At 48.4% G+C, this 13,646-nt stretch overlaps 1 protein-coding gene across 5 annotated transcripts in view; it reads right to left on the reverse strand.

The window, feature by feature from the left end:
- Positions 1-207: 207 nt before the first annotated feature.
- The window catches only part of Ttc23 (tetratricopeptide repeat domain 23), a 99,545-nt gene continuing 86,106 nt past the window's right edge, over positions 208-13,646 (reverse strand). For 3 of the 5 annotated variants that reach the window (XM_037198756.1, XM_037198749.1, XM_037198753.1), the window contains 3 exons: positions 4,511-4,552; positions 1,573-1,655; positions 208-772 (listed from right to left, as the gene is read on the reverse strand). In XM_037198756.1, the coding sequence (XP_037054651.1) occupies positions 658-772; positions 1,573-1,655; positions 4,511-4,552 (240 nt within the window). In that variant the 3' untranslated portion in view covers positions 208-657. The remainder of the gene's footprint in view (positions 773-1,572; positions 1,656-4,510; positions 4,553-13,646) is intronic. The other 2 variants (XM_037198752.1, XM_037198760.1) reach the window with 1 other exon arrangement.

The following is a 13,646-nucleotide window of genomic DNA, read 5'->3' on the forward strand; positions in this document are numbered from 1 at the left end:
GGACCCACTTCATCCAACCAGACCCCTACCTCGAGGCCTCGCAGCAGTGGGGACCAAACATTCAAACCCATGAGTCTATGAGGGGCATTCTGCTTTCAAACCCTGACAGGCTTCGTGGCGCCCAGGCAGGCACCCTATCTCAGAGCCGCGTGGCCAGCACCCCCCCCCCCCCAGTCTTCATTTTGAAGCAGACAAGCGACAAGCGACAAAGAATAAAAGTTTCTCTTTATTGGTATTTCTTCCCAGTTCCTATTACTTTCCTACGAGGAAGGCTGTGTGCAGTCTCCCTGCCCCAGGGGCGGTTCTGCCTGCCATCAGCGGCAGTCTCTCTCCTGCAGGGAAGCCCCACCTCTGGAGCAGTCAGGCACAGGAGAGATGACAGGAAATTCTCCTTGGTGAGAGAAACGACCAAAGTGATACAAATAAAAATAACCAAGGCACCAGATCACCCTGAAGGCCGTCCGTCCACAGTGAAGATGCGGACAATTCATGGTACGGCTGTGGCCTGCTAGAGCAAACAGCCTTAAAAACCTGCAGTGACTGATAAATTCCACCTTCTAGTTGGAGAGCATCCTAAAGGCAGTGCCAAGTCTTTCTGAAAGCTTTCTTTGGGGCACATTGTGGTGGCGGCGGCGGCGGGGGCGGGGAGGGGTGGAATCAGTCTGCCACACTGTGCCTGGCCTTCCCCGGCACAGTGTACTGAGGAACACTGGTACAGAATGCTGCCTTGGCTTTCAGGGTTTGCCTTGGCTTCGGGGCAGCCTCAGAGATCCTGTAGAGAGAGAGAGAGAGAAGACGGGTGAGCATGGCCCCTCAGGTCAGCACGGTTCCCACCAGCCTTAGCTGCTGTGAAGGCGCCTCAGGAAGGGATGCAGGTGAGGGAGAATCATGGCGCAGCAGCAGCCACACAGAGGTGTGTTTCTTCTCTTTTAGGGCCTTGCAGCCAGCTGCCTCACCGAGCTGAGGCAGTCAGGTCCGCGGTAGGCCAGTGGTGGGGGCAAAAGTGGGGCAGGCTGTCAAGTTCTGGTGGAGGCTTTGTTGGCCCGCCTACGCCACCCTAAAGGGGGATGGTACCCTTTCTGGCTGGCCTGTGCCTCCAATGAAGCCACTTCTGTAATTTCCTGACTTGGACCCATGGGCTCTCAGGGAATACCTGCTCTGTGAAATGGGGGGGCCCTCCCTGGTAGTGTCAAGCTTCTCTCTCTGACGAGAAAAGACATAGGACCAGTCTTCAAGCTATAGTTCCAACACTCCCCGCAACCCCCGGCCCGCCAGGAGCTGAGGTAAGCCCAGGGTAGAGCCTCTCCAGCCTCTCCAGCAGGCACGTAAACCTGCAGGGGCTGGTCTGTGTGAGGATGGAAGCCAGAGTGTTTTTCAACATTCTTCAAGAGTGAATTCCTTTCTAATATTAGGGCAAGACATATGTTTTATAGCTGGCTTCTCAGGGGACCTATTCTTACATTTAACTATATAAGCCATGGAAAGCCATTGAGAACCTTCCAGTACCAGCCTCAGGTTCCAACTGGCGAAGGGGTATGCTATTCAGAGAAAACATAAGGGAAGCTGACTCACTTGGACAGTGTGTCTATGGTCTGCTGGGTGGCCAGGGTCCTCTTGTCCTGTGATCCATATAAGAACGTCTCAATCTGAACACACTGTAGAACACCAAGGAGTCATCATGAGGTTATGGAAATGTCACATGGAAATAAAGTGTCCTTTGAACTAGAGAAAGAATGCCTCATTCTTAGGCCCGTGCTGTGATGGAATCAGTTCCCTCTGGGGACTTCTCTAGGGACAGGCTGACCTTTAAATTGGATGTTCTTAGGGATCCAGAACATAGACGTACAGTGTGAGTACGGCTTCAGAACCTTCTGTGTACAAGCATGCATTTAAAGGTAGTATTTTTAAAAAGCAAGGCAAGTACATTGGCTCACTTTTGCTTAATTTCCTTCTTTTGCTAAACTTTTGGCATTTTATTGTTTATACCCAGTCAGGACGAAGTTGAGGAAGGGAAAAAGAATAAAGAAATTCTAAAATTGGCCAAAGTCAGTCTGAATAATGAGGTGGCGGATTTTGCTCCGATGACCTCTGTAAAACTACAGTGATAAAGGCAGCATGTCTTTCATCCTGGGGTGTCAAGCAGACCAATGGGAAAGGCAGGATCTCAGTACTCGCTAGCTAATGGACTGTCTTTGCATGGCCAGTGATGAAGAGGAGGGCCACCCAATGGATGGCATTAGGACCACACTTTCGCAAATGAAAGAGAGTGGACTGTAGCTCCTACAAGGCAGAAAACTCAACCCTGAAACACTTAAGGAGTTAAATATGCAATGTAGATCTTGGAGGTTTCCTGTGAAAACTCTGAGGAACAGCCTTCTGGGCTGAGGTAGGAGACGATTTCTTGAGACAAGCTCCCCACAACAAACTGCTGGAGAAATGTAAGAGGCTGTATGAACATGACCAACAGTTCTGCAGCGAAGTTCAACCATCAGCAAAGAATAAGGAGTGTGTGTGTGTGTGTGTGTGTGTGTGTGTGTGTGTGTGTGTGTGTGTGTATCTGCAGTGCACCTTCCCAAGAGTTAGCATTCAGAACGCATTGAGGGTTCCTAAGAGGTGATGAGGAACCGTGGCAGGGCCTCCTGGTACAAGAGTGATCAAAAGACAGAAGAGTTGCTGGGAGAGCTGAATGGAGACCAGCCAATAAGCCGGCCCTGCCGCACTAATAACTGGAAATGCAAACAGAAACTATAGAGTACACCTCGTAACAAGTAGAAAAATTATGCAGAAAAATTATGCTCCAACGCTACCAGGATGATGTCACAGAGCAAATAACAAGAACCATCATGAAGTCTTGTACATTGACAGTGGGTATTTAAGTTGGTATAAGCCTCTGTAGACACTTCAGCGATAGTTAATAAAGTTTAAGTAAGAGTTAAGTAAAGAGCAATATGCCTGATTGTTTTCTAATGAGAGACAGAAAAGGAGTGAGCCGGACGGTGGAGGGTGGGGAGGAACTGGGAGGAGTAGAGGAAGGGAACACTGTAATCAGTATACAGTATGTGAGGGGGAAAAATCTAGTTTCAATAGAGAGAAAAAATAAAAGCCAATAATATTTCTCTATACACAGTAAAAATAACAAGGATATACAAAAGTAGAATAACAAATTAGAATTTAAAAAGTAAAAAAAAGAATTGCAAATGAGTGCAAATGACCACAGGGAGTTTCATGTGAAACTTGGAACATGAAAAACCAACCATGAGCATGGGAACAACGTCAGATTCAAGACAGCGGTTCTCTGGGGCCTGGAGAAGTCTAGAGGACTTCATCTCTGCTGTTTGTCTCTTCTTACGTTGAATCACAAGTTCAAAGGCATTTGTTTCACATTACAAATGCTTTCCTGCATATCTGAACTATTTCTTAATACATTTTAAAGATGGAGTTTTCTCCATGGTTAAACTGCTTGAATCAGAAAGAAAGAAATATGGACTTGGAGACATTCATCCATTCGCACCTGGGGATCAATTTGAGGTCTTTAAGAAAATGAAGATGCACACAGCCCAAGCATTTTGTCTTTAGAAGCTGTGGAAGATCTCAGGGCTGCCTGAGTGTGGGTTCAAGTTTCGATGGGAAGATTGAGAATGTGACTCTGGTCTTGTGGAGGATAGAAATAACAGGCATGAATATGATGGAATTTTAAATAACAGAAGTGACTCCCTGTTTTTTAGTTGAATTAACTACATGAAGGTGCAATGGGCTCTGTCTCCTATTTTATTTAGTTCCTATCAAATTCTGCTAATGCAGGGATCTCAGACCTTCTATGCACCAGGCCCTGGCCTTTCTAAACCTGCCCAGGGGCCTCAGCCTGGCCTTGGCAATAGGTTTCTCATTCCAAGGACTTTTCCAGGGTCACTTTAGCCCACAGATACACCACATAACCTTACAACTTTAGGAACCTCGAGGAAGAGCCATTGTTTTGAGTGGGGTTGTAGGACATGCTCTTGACAGTTGTGATAACTCGGGAAGACTCTTCCAGTGCTCAGCGTGGGAGGCAGCACACAGAAGCCTCAGTGGGTCTCACCCTTGCTTACTGTACACAGCAGGGCAGAGAGGGGAGTCACTGAGAGACAGACAGTGGGTCTGTGGGGCAAGCATGTGTCCCCTGAGGGACAGGCAGCCTGAGGTCTCTCTTAAGGTCTCGCTCTTCCTACCAGAACCTGACTTCTCTCTCTCCGTCATGAGCAGGAAGGCCTGCGCTGGCCTGAAGGGAGCAGGTCTGATTTTAAAGGCACCCAGACATCCCTGTTTACATGTTGATGAGTGCTCCAACCCAGCAGTTCTTTGGACAGCTGCTGAAGCCAGCACCGCCTGGTGCTAAACTCATTCGCCGCAGTGTTAGGATTTTACTGACAACCTAATCAGTCTTTGAGACAGTCTGATGAGGTCTCAGTTCTCTCTGCTGAGCAGACAGCTTCTAGAAGCTTCTACAACGTGGGTGGGATTTCCATCCTACCTCTTTGGTGCTTGAGATCTCTTCTCCCTGGCCCCTAAGTCCCTAGGGAAGAGACAATTGGGTAAACAGTCACAAATGCCCAGGAAGAATGAGAAGGTAAGTGATAAGATTTAGGCAAATTCCCCCGGGGTCTACTACGGTAGGGGTCCCTTCCTTCTAGACCTGCTGTTCAGATCACTTTCTCTGGCAGCATTAAATTAGGGGGCAGAGCAGAGTTAGGAGAGGGGAGGAGTCTGGGACTCTGTTCAACAGACAGGTCCTAGAGATCCCTCCCATCAGTAGGAACAGATGTCCCACCCAGGGCTATGGTCCTCACAAAAGACATTTGCTTACAATTCAAGCTGACTAGAGGCAAAGGCCCATCCCATAGGAGACAGGGGTCACCACCTTAGCCCCTACCTAGGCTTACTGATGATTCCATATATTTTATATATAGCAATATGATTTATATACTATAATAGAATGACTTGAAATAGTTTTAAGTAGAAGAAAAATGGGGAAAATTCCAGGTTTTCTTTTTCTTTTTTTCTTTTCTTTTTTTTTTTTTTTTTGGTTTTTCGAGACAGGGTTTCTCTGTGTAGTTTTGCGCCTTTCCTGGAACTCACTTGGTAGCCCAGGCTGGCCTCGAACTCACAGAAATCTGCCTGGCTCTGCCTCCCGAGTGCTGGGATTAAAGGCGTGCGCCACTGCCGCCCAGCTCAGGTTTTCTTTATACTGTTTTCTATTTTCCAAATTTCTCCCAATTATAACCTTTTAAAAGATAAAAACAACCTTTAAATTATATGTCCCAATAGCATAATGATGTTTTTAAAGTCATCCTTTAGAAAAAAGTTCTGAAAACAACTTCCATAAGACAGCCTTCTCCAGAGATGGGGTCTGAAGACTGGAATACTGGAGAACCATGGCTTCTCCCTCCCGTCTGTCCATGCTGGCATTGACGAGGCCAGCCTTACCAGCCTACTCCTGCACTGAGGCCCCCACAGCACAAACCAAATCTCCCAACGAAGGCGACCTCACAGGAGGAGATGGATCTTCTGCTATTACAGTCTCAACAGACTGCTAACTCTCTCTCCCTCTCCCTCTCTCTCCCTCCCTCCTTCCCTCCTTCGATCTCTCACTCATCCTTCTTTCTGACAATGTTGCCTTTATCCCAGGATGGCTTTGAACTGGCTGTGTAGCAAAGGATGCCCTTAATCTTCTGACCCTCTTACCTCTACCTCTTTGGGCTGAGATGACAAGGTGCCCCCTCATGCCCAGTTTATGTGGTGCTGGGGATGCTAGGCAAGGGTTCGACCAACTGAGCCACATCACGGCCCCCCCCCACCCCCATTTGAGAATGGCTGTTAAGGAAGTTAAAAAAAAAGACACCGTAAAAATACAGCAGTGATAGCTGCAGGATGAAGCCCACTGGGGTCACACTCAGTGGGCTGCGCCCCGAAAGACTGGTTTAATAGGAATAACCTATTATAGCTTGTGCTTGAGGCTGTTTTAATAGCTGTATATTTCCTCAGGAATACAAATTGAATTCTTCAATGTTCTGCTTCACTTAGCTGAACGTGCTCTAACATTTGTGTGTGTGTGTGTGTGTGTGTGTGTGTGTGTGTGTGTGTGTGTGTGTATGTGTGTGTAATCAGTGTGGTGTTTTGATTCTTTTGTTAAAAATGGAAACTATGACCCAGTCAAAGTCAATAAATGTTAATTGAAGCACTGGGGACATCTGGCTGAGCTACAGGAAGAGCCTTCAGGCCTTGGCATTAGAGCGTTCTCCACCGGAATAAAGGTGCCCTGTGCTCTATTGTAACAAGAGACTGATGTACCCGTCTTTATACCAGCCACAAATGGCATTTCTCAAGTGTTTAAAGTAAAGAATAAGCTGCGATTGCAAGTATCCAGTGGAATTTTAGGAAGCCATTGTGTTGCTATTATTCTCTAGTGTTACATACATGGGTTGCAAGAGTCACAGCCTGGCCTGTTTCTCGTCTTCCTTAAATATCAGACAGAGAGCTTTTCTTCCATGCTTTTCCTACCTGCCGCAGTTCCCAAAGAGCAAGTTTGTCTTGCTCACACGGCCCTATCACTGTCTCTGGCCTGTGAGTAAACAAATGGATAATTACACTGAACAAGCAGATGAGTTAGAGAAAGTGCTTCTATGGAGTTCATGTGCGTGTATGTATGTATGTGTGTATGCACATGCGGGTATGATTGTGGGTGTGCAAGTGCATGTGTGCACGTGTCTGTGAAGCCCAGGGGTTGACGTCACACATCTCCCTCTACCACTCTGCATCTTATATTTTTGAGATAGGGCCTAGCCTGGCTAGCCAGCAGGTTCCAAGGATGTCCCTGTCTCTGCCTCCCCAGTGCTGGGGTTACAGGTGTGCGCCACCACACCTTAATTCTTGGGTGGGTGCTGGGGGTCTGAACTCAGGCTCCCGTGCGTACAGAGCAAACTCTGCCCGCTGAGCCATCTTTCCAGTCCCTTACACGGCTCTTGGAGATGCAGTTGGCTCCACTGGCCTGGCGGTGATGAAGCCTCCACTCAGGAAGCTCCATTGTGAGCAGCACTGGGAACCTTCAGACTTGTTCTCCAGGTGATCTCCGGGGTAGAAGATGCTTGCTGTTCACTATTTGGTGCTTGCTCCCAGGAGTGACTCACAGAGCAAGAGAAGTTAAGAGCTGTCTCCAGCCCGGAAGCTGACTTTTCTAAGCGGCCCAGGAAGCGGAGATGGAGCCACCAGCCTGTTGCCTTCCTAGCTGTGTCTGGCCTCTGTGCTTTTGAGCTAATACCCTTCCCAGGGAAGACAGGAGGCGGCTGATGGGCAGCTATGATGTGGGGGTTAGCATACTTATGGCTTAAAAACAAAACAGCAACTCACACGTACAGACTCACAAGGAAATCTATTGGGGAGGAATCTCTGAGAACAGGTAGCTATCCCCCAGGGGCATGCTTCCACCGGGGCACTGCCGCCAGCGAAGTGGATTGGTGGTGTCTCTGGTGTCTCCCATCATCCCTTGCCCTCTGGCTGGGGGTCTGGGAATTACATCGTCATTTCTCTGGGGGGAATTCAGATAATGAAAGTGCTGACGGAACACGGCCTTCATTAACAGAGGCAGTACAGCCAGGCTCCAGCTAAGGAGTCATTTGAATGACTAGTTACGCGACCCCACGAAAGAAAATTGAGAAAGACAAGTCTGTCACTCCCGGCAAGAGGCCAAGCCAAGCTTGTCACGCTATCAGCAGTGTTTTCCTCGTATGAAATGATAAAGCCAGAGAAAGGGAAATTCTTTAAACCACTCTAATGCTGAGGATCTGTGCTCACTGCTTCCCATCCCGTGTGTGTGCTGTGCATGTTTGTGTGTGAACGAGGCGGGGTGCGCATGCGTGGAGACCAAAGGTCCATGTTGGGTCTCTTCCTCAATCTCTCTGCCCACTTACCTTTTGAGATAGGTTCTCAATGAACCTGGAGCTCACAGACTGTCTAGAATTGCTGGCCAGAGAGCCCCCCAGGGAGCTTTCTGTCTTTGTGCCTTAAGATTTCTGTTGCTGTGTGTGATAAAACACGGACTACAAGCCACTTGGGGAGGAGAGGGCCTATTTCACCTCACAGCTTGCACTGTCCAGGGAAGTCAAGGCGAGAACCTGGAAGCAGCAACTGATGGAGAGGCCATGGAGGAGTGCTGCTTACTGGCTTGTTCACCACAGCTGGCTCAGACTGCTTTCTTAAGCACCCAGAACCATCAACCTAGTGGTGGCCCCACCCACAGGGAGCTGGGCCCTCCCCCATCAACTGTCAATCAAGAAACGCGCCACAGGCTTGCTCATGGGCCAGTCTAGTTGAGACATTTTCTCAAATGATTCCATCTTCCCAAATGACTCTAAGTTGTGTCAAGCTGACAGCAAATTGGCCAGCACGCTCCAGAACTGGGACTACAGCTCTAGGTCACCTGTCATTTTAGGTGGGTACTGGGATCTGACCTCAGGTCCTCATGCCTAGGCAGGAAGTACTTCCCTGGCTGAGTTAGCTTTCCGGCCTGGGCCCGAATCACTGCACTTCACACACATTATCTGATGCGAGATTGTTGCTTCTGTAGAGGATGAATGACTCAGAAACTCAGGAATTGTGCCCGTTTTCACGTCAACACACAGGATAACATATTAAGAGAAAAGGAGATTTTAGAAACCTTAATGTACACAGATGTGAAGTGTCCTAAACACTTAAAGACACCACCGTGACATATGTGCATTTGCTAACGGCTGCCAGGCAGGGAGGGAGATTAACCTGGGGAGTTGAAAGCATCCACTGAAATAGTTCAGCAGCCAGGGCCATGGCCACAGGGTCAGGGGTGGGCCCTGGTTTTCCCGAGTCAGTCAGAAAGCAGCCTTGTCCTGCCTGAACCCACAGCTTCCTCCACATCCGATCCTTCCTGAAGCCGCTGTCTGCAGTACAGCAGCCCTGGGCCGGCCTCGGTGGTAGGGCAGATGTGAGTCACACTCTTAAGAGCCTCCAGAGACACAGGGAGACAAAACATTAACAAATGGATGCCCAGCGGTTAGGAGCACTTGCTACTCTCACAGAGAAGAGAACCCAGGTTCGGTTCCCAGCACCCACATGGCAGCTCACAACCATCTGTAACTATGGTTCTGGGGCCATACCACACTCTCTTCTGTCCTCTGTGAGCACCAGGCATGCACATGGTGCACATATATACATGCAGACAAAATAGAGAAAGTGAAGCTCTTTAAAAAAATGCATGGCATAATAATTTTCAGTAAGAACTAGGAGGAGGGAGAGGAGGAGGGGGAGGAGGAGGAGGGAGGAGAGGCAAAGGAGGAGGAAGAACAATCAAAGCAGCAGCAACATGGGGCCATGAGAAAGAGTAACAGGGTATGGCCGTGGCAGAGGGCACACGGACAGCCAAGGTCTTCATGTGGAGGTCTCACAGAGAAGGATGCCGGGCGTCTGGGGAAATACATCCTACACTCCCTGGTCTCTCTCTCTTCCTCTCTCTCTCTCTCTCTCTCTCTCTCTCTCTCTCTCTCTCTCTCTCACACACACACACACACACACACACACACACACACACACACACCTGCAGCTCCCACCCTACAAAGGCTAATCGGCCCGTGGCCTGGGGAAAACACACTAATGGGTGGGTTGGGAGCCTCCAGTGTGAAAAACGCAGGGAAGGTGAGGAGGGGGACCCTGGCTGCGGAGGGAAATGGGAGACGAAGGAGGATTGGAGGGCGGAAGTCATCCCTGACTGTTTCCTGGTGCTCATCATGGGTGTGGATGTCATCCACATCACCTCCTCTCCTCACTTCCAGTGCTGTGACTTCTAGGTCTTTATTGATATCCCTTGACTCCCCCAGGACTTGGCTCCATCCCCTGGTCACTGTCTTGGAGGAAGGCACCATCATCTTTCTCCAGGACAATTGCAACACAGACATCTAGGAAACAAGGACATCAGCAGGACTCGCTGCCCAAGCAGACCGGGCTGCCCCCCCACACACACACACACAGCACACACACACACACACACACACACACACACACACACACACACACACACACACACAGCAGGGCTTCAGTTCTCATGTGGAGAGGCAGGCCATGGACGCTACTGAGCCTGTGAGCTGCCTTCTTTCCTGCCGATATGGAGCTCAGCAATCATGGGGTTTCCTTCTGGACCCTGTAATGCTGGCCTCTGGCGTTCCTAGCTATTACCCTTTCAGCCTGTTGAAGATTTCACTCAATTTGCACAGTTGGGGATTTGGCCTTTTTCTCTCTCTGTGTCTGTCCATCTCCTATAAAGCTTGATGCCAATGGAGGAACTAAGGTGCTGTGCACCTGCTGAACTGCAGTAGGAGTTCTAATGTATCAGGAAGGAACGCAGGCCGGTCAGTGGGTAGTCTAGGTCCACTGTGTTCTGTTTTCTAGGAGACAGCAAACACGGAGGCCAGGCTGCCAGGGGGTTGAGGCGGACCTGCCTGCAGAGCTGGGATTCTCATTTCCTCGAGGCTACCACAGGCAAGGGAGACTCCACGTTTTCCCCACAGCAAGTTAAGAATGAATGACCTTGACTCCTTGGAATGTCAGTTCTCAGTTTCCTATCAGCCAATTTACAAACATCTCCAAAGAGCTCCTGCCTAAAGACTCTTCCAGTATCCCTTCTCCACTGGGGAGTGGAGCTTAAGGAAATCAATACAATTATGACCTTCCTCTCTCTTTAAAAACATTGTGTGTGTGTGTGTGTGTGTGTGTGTGTGTGTGTGTGTGTGTGTATGTGTGTGTGTGTGTGTTATGTATGTGTGCAGGTGTGGTGTGCATGTGTGTAGGTGTGGGGTGTGTGTGTGTAGGTGTGGTGTGTATGTATGTAGGTGTGGTGTGCATGTGTGTAGGTGTGGGGTGTATGTGTGTAGGTGTGGGGTGCATGTGTGTAGATGTGGTATGTAGGTGTGGGGTGTATGTGTGTAGGTGTGGGGTGCATGTGTGTAGATGTGGTATGTAGGTGTGGGGTGTATGTGTGTATGTGTGTAGGTGTGGGGTGTGTGTATGTAGGTGTGGTGTGTATGTGTGTAGGTGTGGTGCACACACTCGCATATGTGAGCACAGGTCTGTGTGTGCCATGATATGTGTGCATCAGTTAGAGACAACCTAAGGAGCTGGTCCTCATCCACCACTTTTTTGAGGCAGAGTCTCTCACTCAAGGCTGCACATTCCAGGCCAGTGGGCCCAGGGGCTTCCAGGGGCTTTCCTAGCCAGGAGTCCCAATTCTTCCTAGGAGAATTGGAATTATGCACTAACCGTGCTCAGATTTACGTTAGTCCTGGAGATCCGAACTGTGATCCTTCTGCTTTTGTGGCAAACACTTTACCCCTGAGCCATCTTCCCAGCTCAGACCTTCCTGTCTTTAAAGAAAGTGGACAGCCACATCCCCATGACCACTCGGTGAGACAATTAGGAAAGCCAGGAGCACAGAAAAGCAGGATCTGCACATGAAAATGAGGTTGCTCATGAGGAGGCCCCTTAGGGACTCTAAATCTGGCTCTGCATTTCCTGGCGTATCCAAGGGCAGCAGCAGCAGCAGCAACATTTCAAATAGGCAAAGGGAAAGTGAATTTTGTGGCCACTGAAGAGCAGACATGGGCAGATCTGGGCAATGCGGGTCCTTAGCTGCTCCTGAAACAGCCATCTAGGAGGATCTGGCTGGCTGCAGAAGCCCAGGGACAGCATGGCTTGCTCTCCAGTGTTGATGCAGGATCGGGGGAGACCGTGTTGGCACTGATGTTCTTGTCTATATCCTATAAAACACCATGCTCCAGCTTGTTCTTAGAAAGATCCATTAGAGTGGGTTTGGGGACTTTATTCTTTTACAGGAATGTTTAAAGCTGATAGCTGTGACACAATGAAGTAATAAGCTGAACCCTGCCAATGACGGTCCTTAGTAGGGAGGCCAGATTAAAGCCAGACTTCAAGTGAACTTCAGTATTCCCAAGATATTACTGACCTAGGAAATGGCTGTCTCTTTCTGCAGCCTGGGTAAGAATGTGAGCAATGGTGGCATCCTAGATCAAAACAGGTCTCTATGTTGCTAAAGGGAACAAGCCTGTGCTGTGGAAATTTCCATCTGGAGCCCACAGAGTTCTCCATTATTCCCCTGCAGGCAGATGCCTTTAAAAGACAGATCCATAATTCGGTTTCCTTTCTGGTAATTCAATTCGCTGTCTGCTGTGTTTCTGGAGCCTTCTAGTTTAGCACGGCCTTGGGCTCACACCTGGGCCATTTAGCACAGGAGGGTACATCTGGAAATGCCACACTTGGTGGTGGCTGGCTTCTGAGATGAAAACTCAGGGAGGAGGGACTGTTGTGATAAAAACAAGACAAACACTTAGCTAGTCACTGTTAGAAGGCTGCTGGTTCCCGGAAGCCCAGGGCTAAATACGGCCTTTGAGAAGCTCCAGGCAGCAGACAACAAAGGCATGTTTAAAGTCCCTGTCTGTGTCCTGGTGTCAACAGGGCAATCAGTCCTGTCCTCAGAGGAGAGGAAGTGGGGAATGAGAACTGCCCCTACCTCAGCACTCACAGCAGCATCCACACACAAGTCCTCACTTGTCTCTGATGCCTGCAGGCAGCCAGAGAGCTTTAGCACATCGGAGCTACTGCTGTCAGGACCGATGGTTAATGAGTTCAAACCAAAGTCACCTTTCACTGTGGGCTTTGGGGTGATGTGCCCTGAAATTTTCTTGAAGCTGAGCTCATTTTCAGAGTTGCATTTTCAGAGTCAGCCACAGCAGGACCTGCAGTCTCCTGAGGAAGCTGACAGACCCATCTCTGGGCCCTGGTCCCACTTCAGAGATGACAGGACAGTGACCATCATGCAGAAGCATTAAGACCTGTACCTGCCGATCACTGGAACCAAGGGAAGAGCCAAACTTTGCCGAAGAGCAGTGTGGTCTGACACACTGACTTCACATGCCAGCGCCCAGGCCCTTCCTTCCCTGTGGACAGAGTAAACTGCAAGGCCTAGGGAGATGAAAAATGACATCTCATCCGTACCTGCCGCATCAAACTGTCCCAAACCTATGGTGGGAAACAACTACCAAAAACGGAAATTTGAAAAATTCATGAGATTATTTTTCAAATTTTATATAAATCAATAAAAATATGTAAATGAAATAGTTACATAGAAAATATTATTTACCAAAATGATTGAATTACCAATAGAAAGTTTTAATAGCCCACTTTTTGCAGAATAAGTAGAGAAAATTTTACAGGATTTTTTTTCCACAACAAAAGCACCAGCCCAAAGGGTCTCCTAGAATGTAAAAATTTTCAAACACCATGTATTTTGGTGTATAAAATATAGAGGTGGATTTCCTAATTATTTTTCTGAAGCCAATACAACATTGATACTTAAATCTAGCATAGAAGTATCAGTAAAAAACCCTAAAATAAATATTAGCCAGCAGATTCTATATCCGCTATGATTTGACAGTTTTCTTTGAGAAGCATGGGTTGGAAATTATTTCACTCCCAAAGGAACATGGTTGGGAAGGGAGTCCCAGTAAGGTTCCACCTTCATGATTGGGTCAGTGCTGTTATCTTGGGAGTAAGTTCATTGAGAAGGCTAAATTCAG

This window comes from Peromyscus leucopus, chromosome 1, assembly GCF_004664715.2.
Source record: "Peromyscus leucopus breed LL Stock chromosome 1, UCI_PerLeu_2.1, whole genome shotgun sequence".
Classification (NCBI taxonomy): domain Eukaryota; kingdom Metazoa; phylum Chordata; class Mammalia; order Rodentia; family Cricetidae; genus Peromyscus; species Peromyscus leucopus.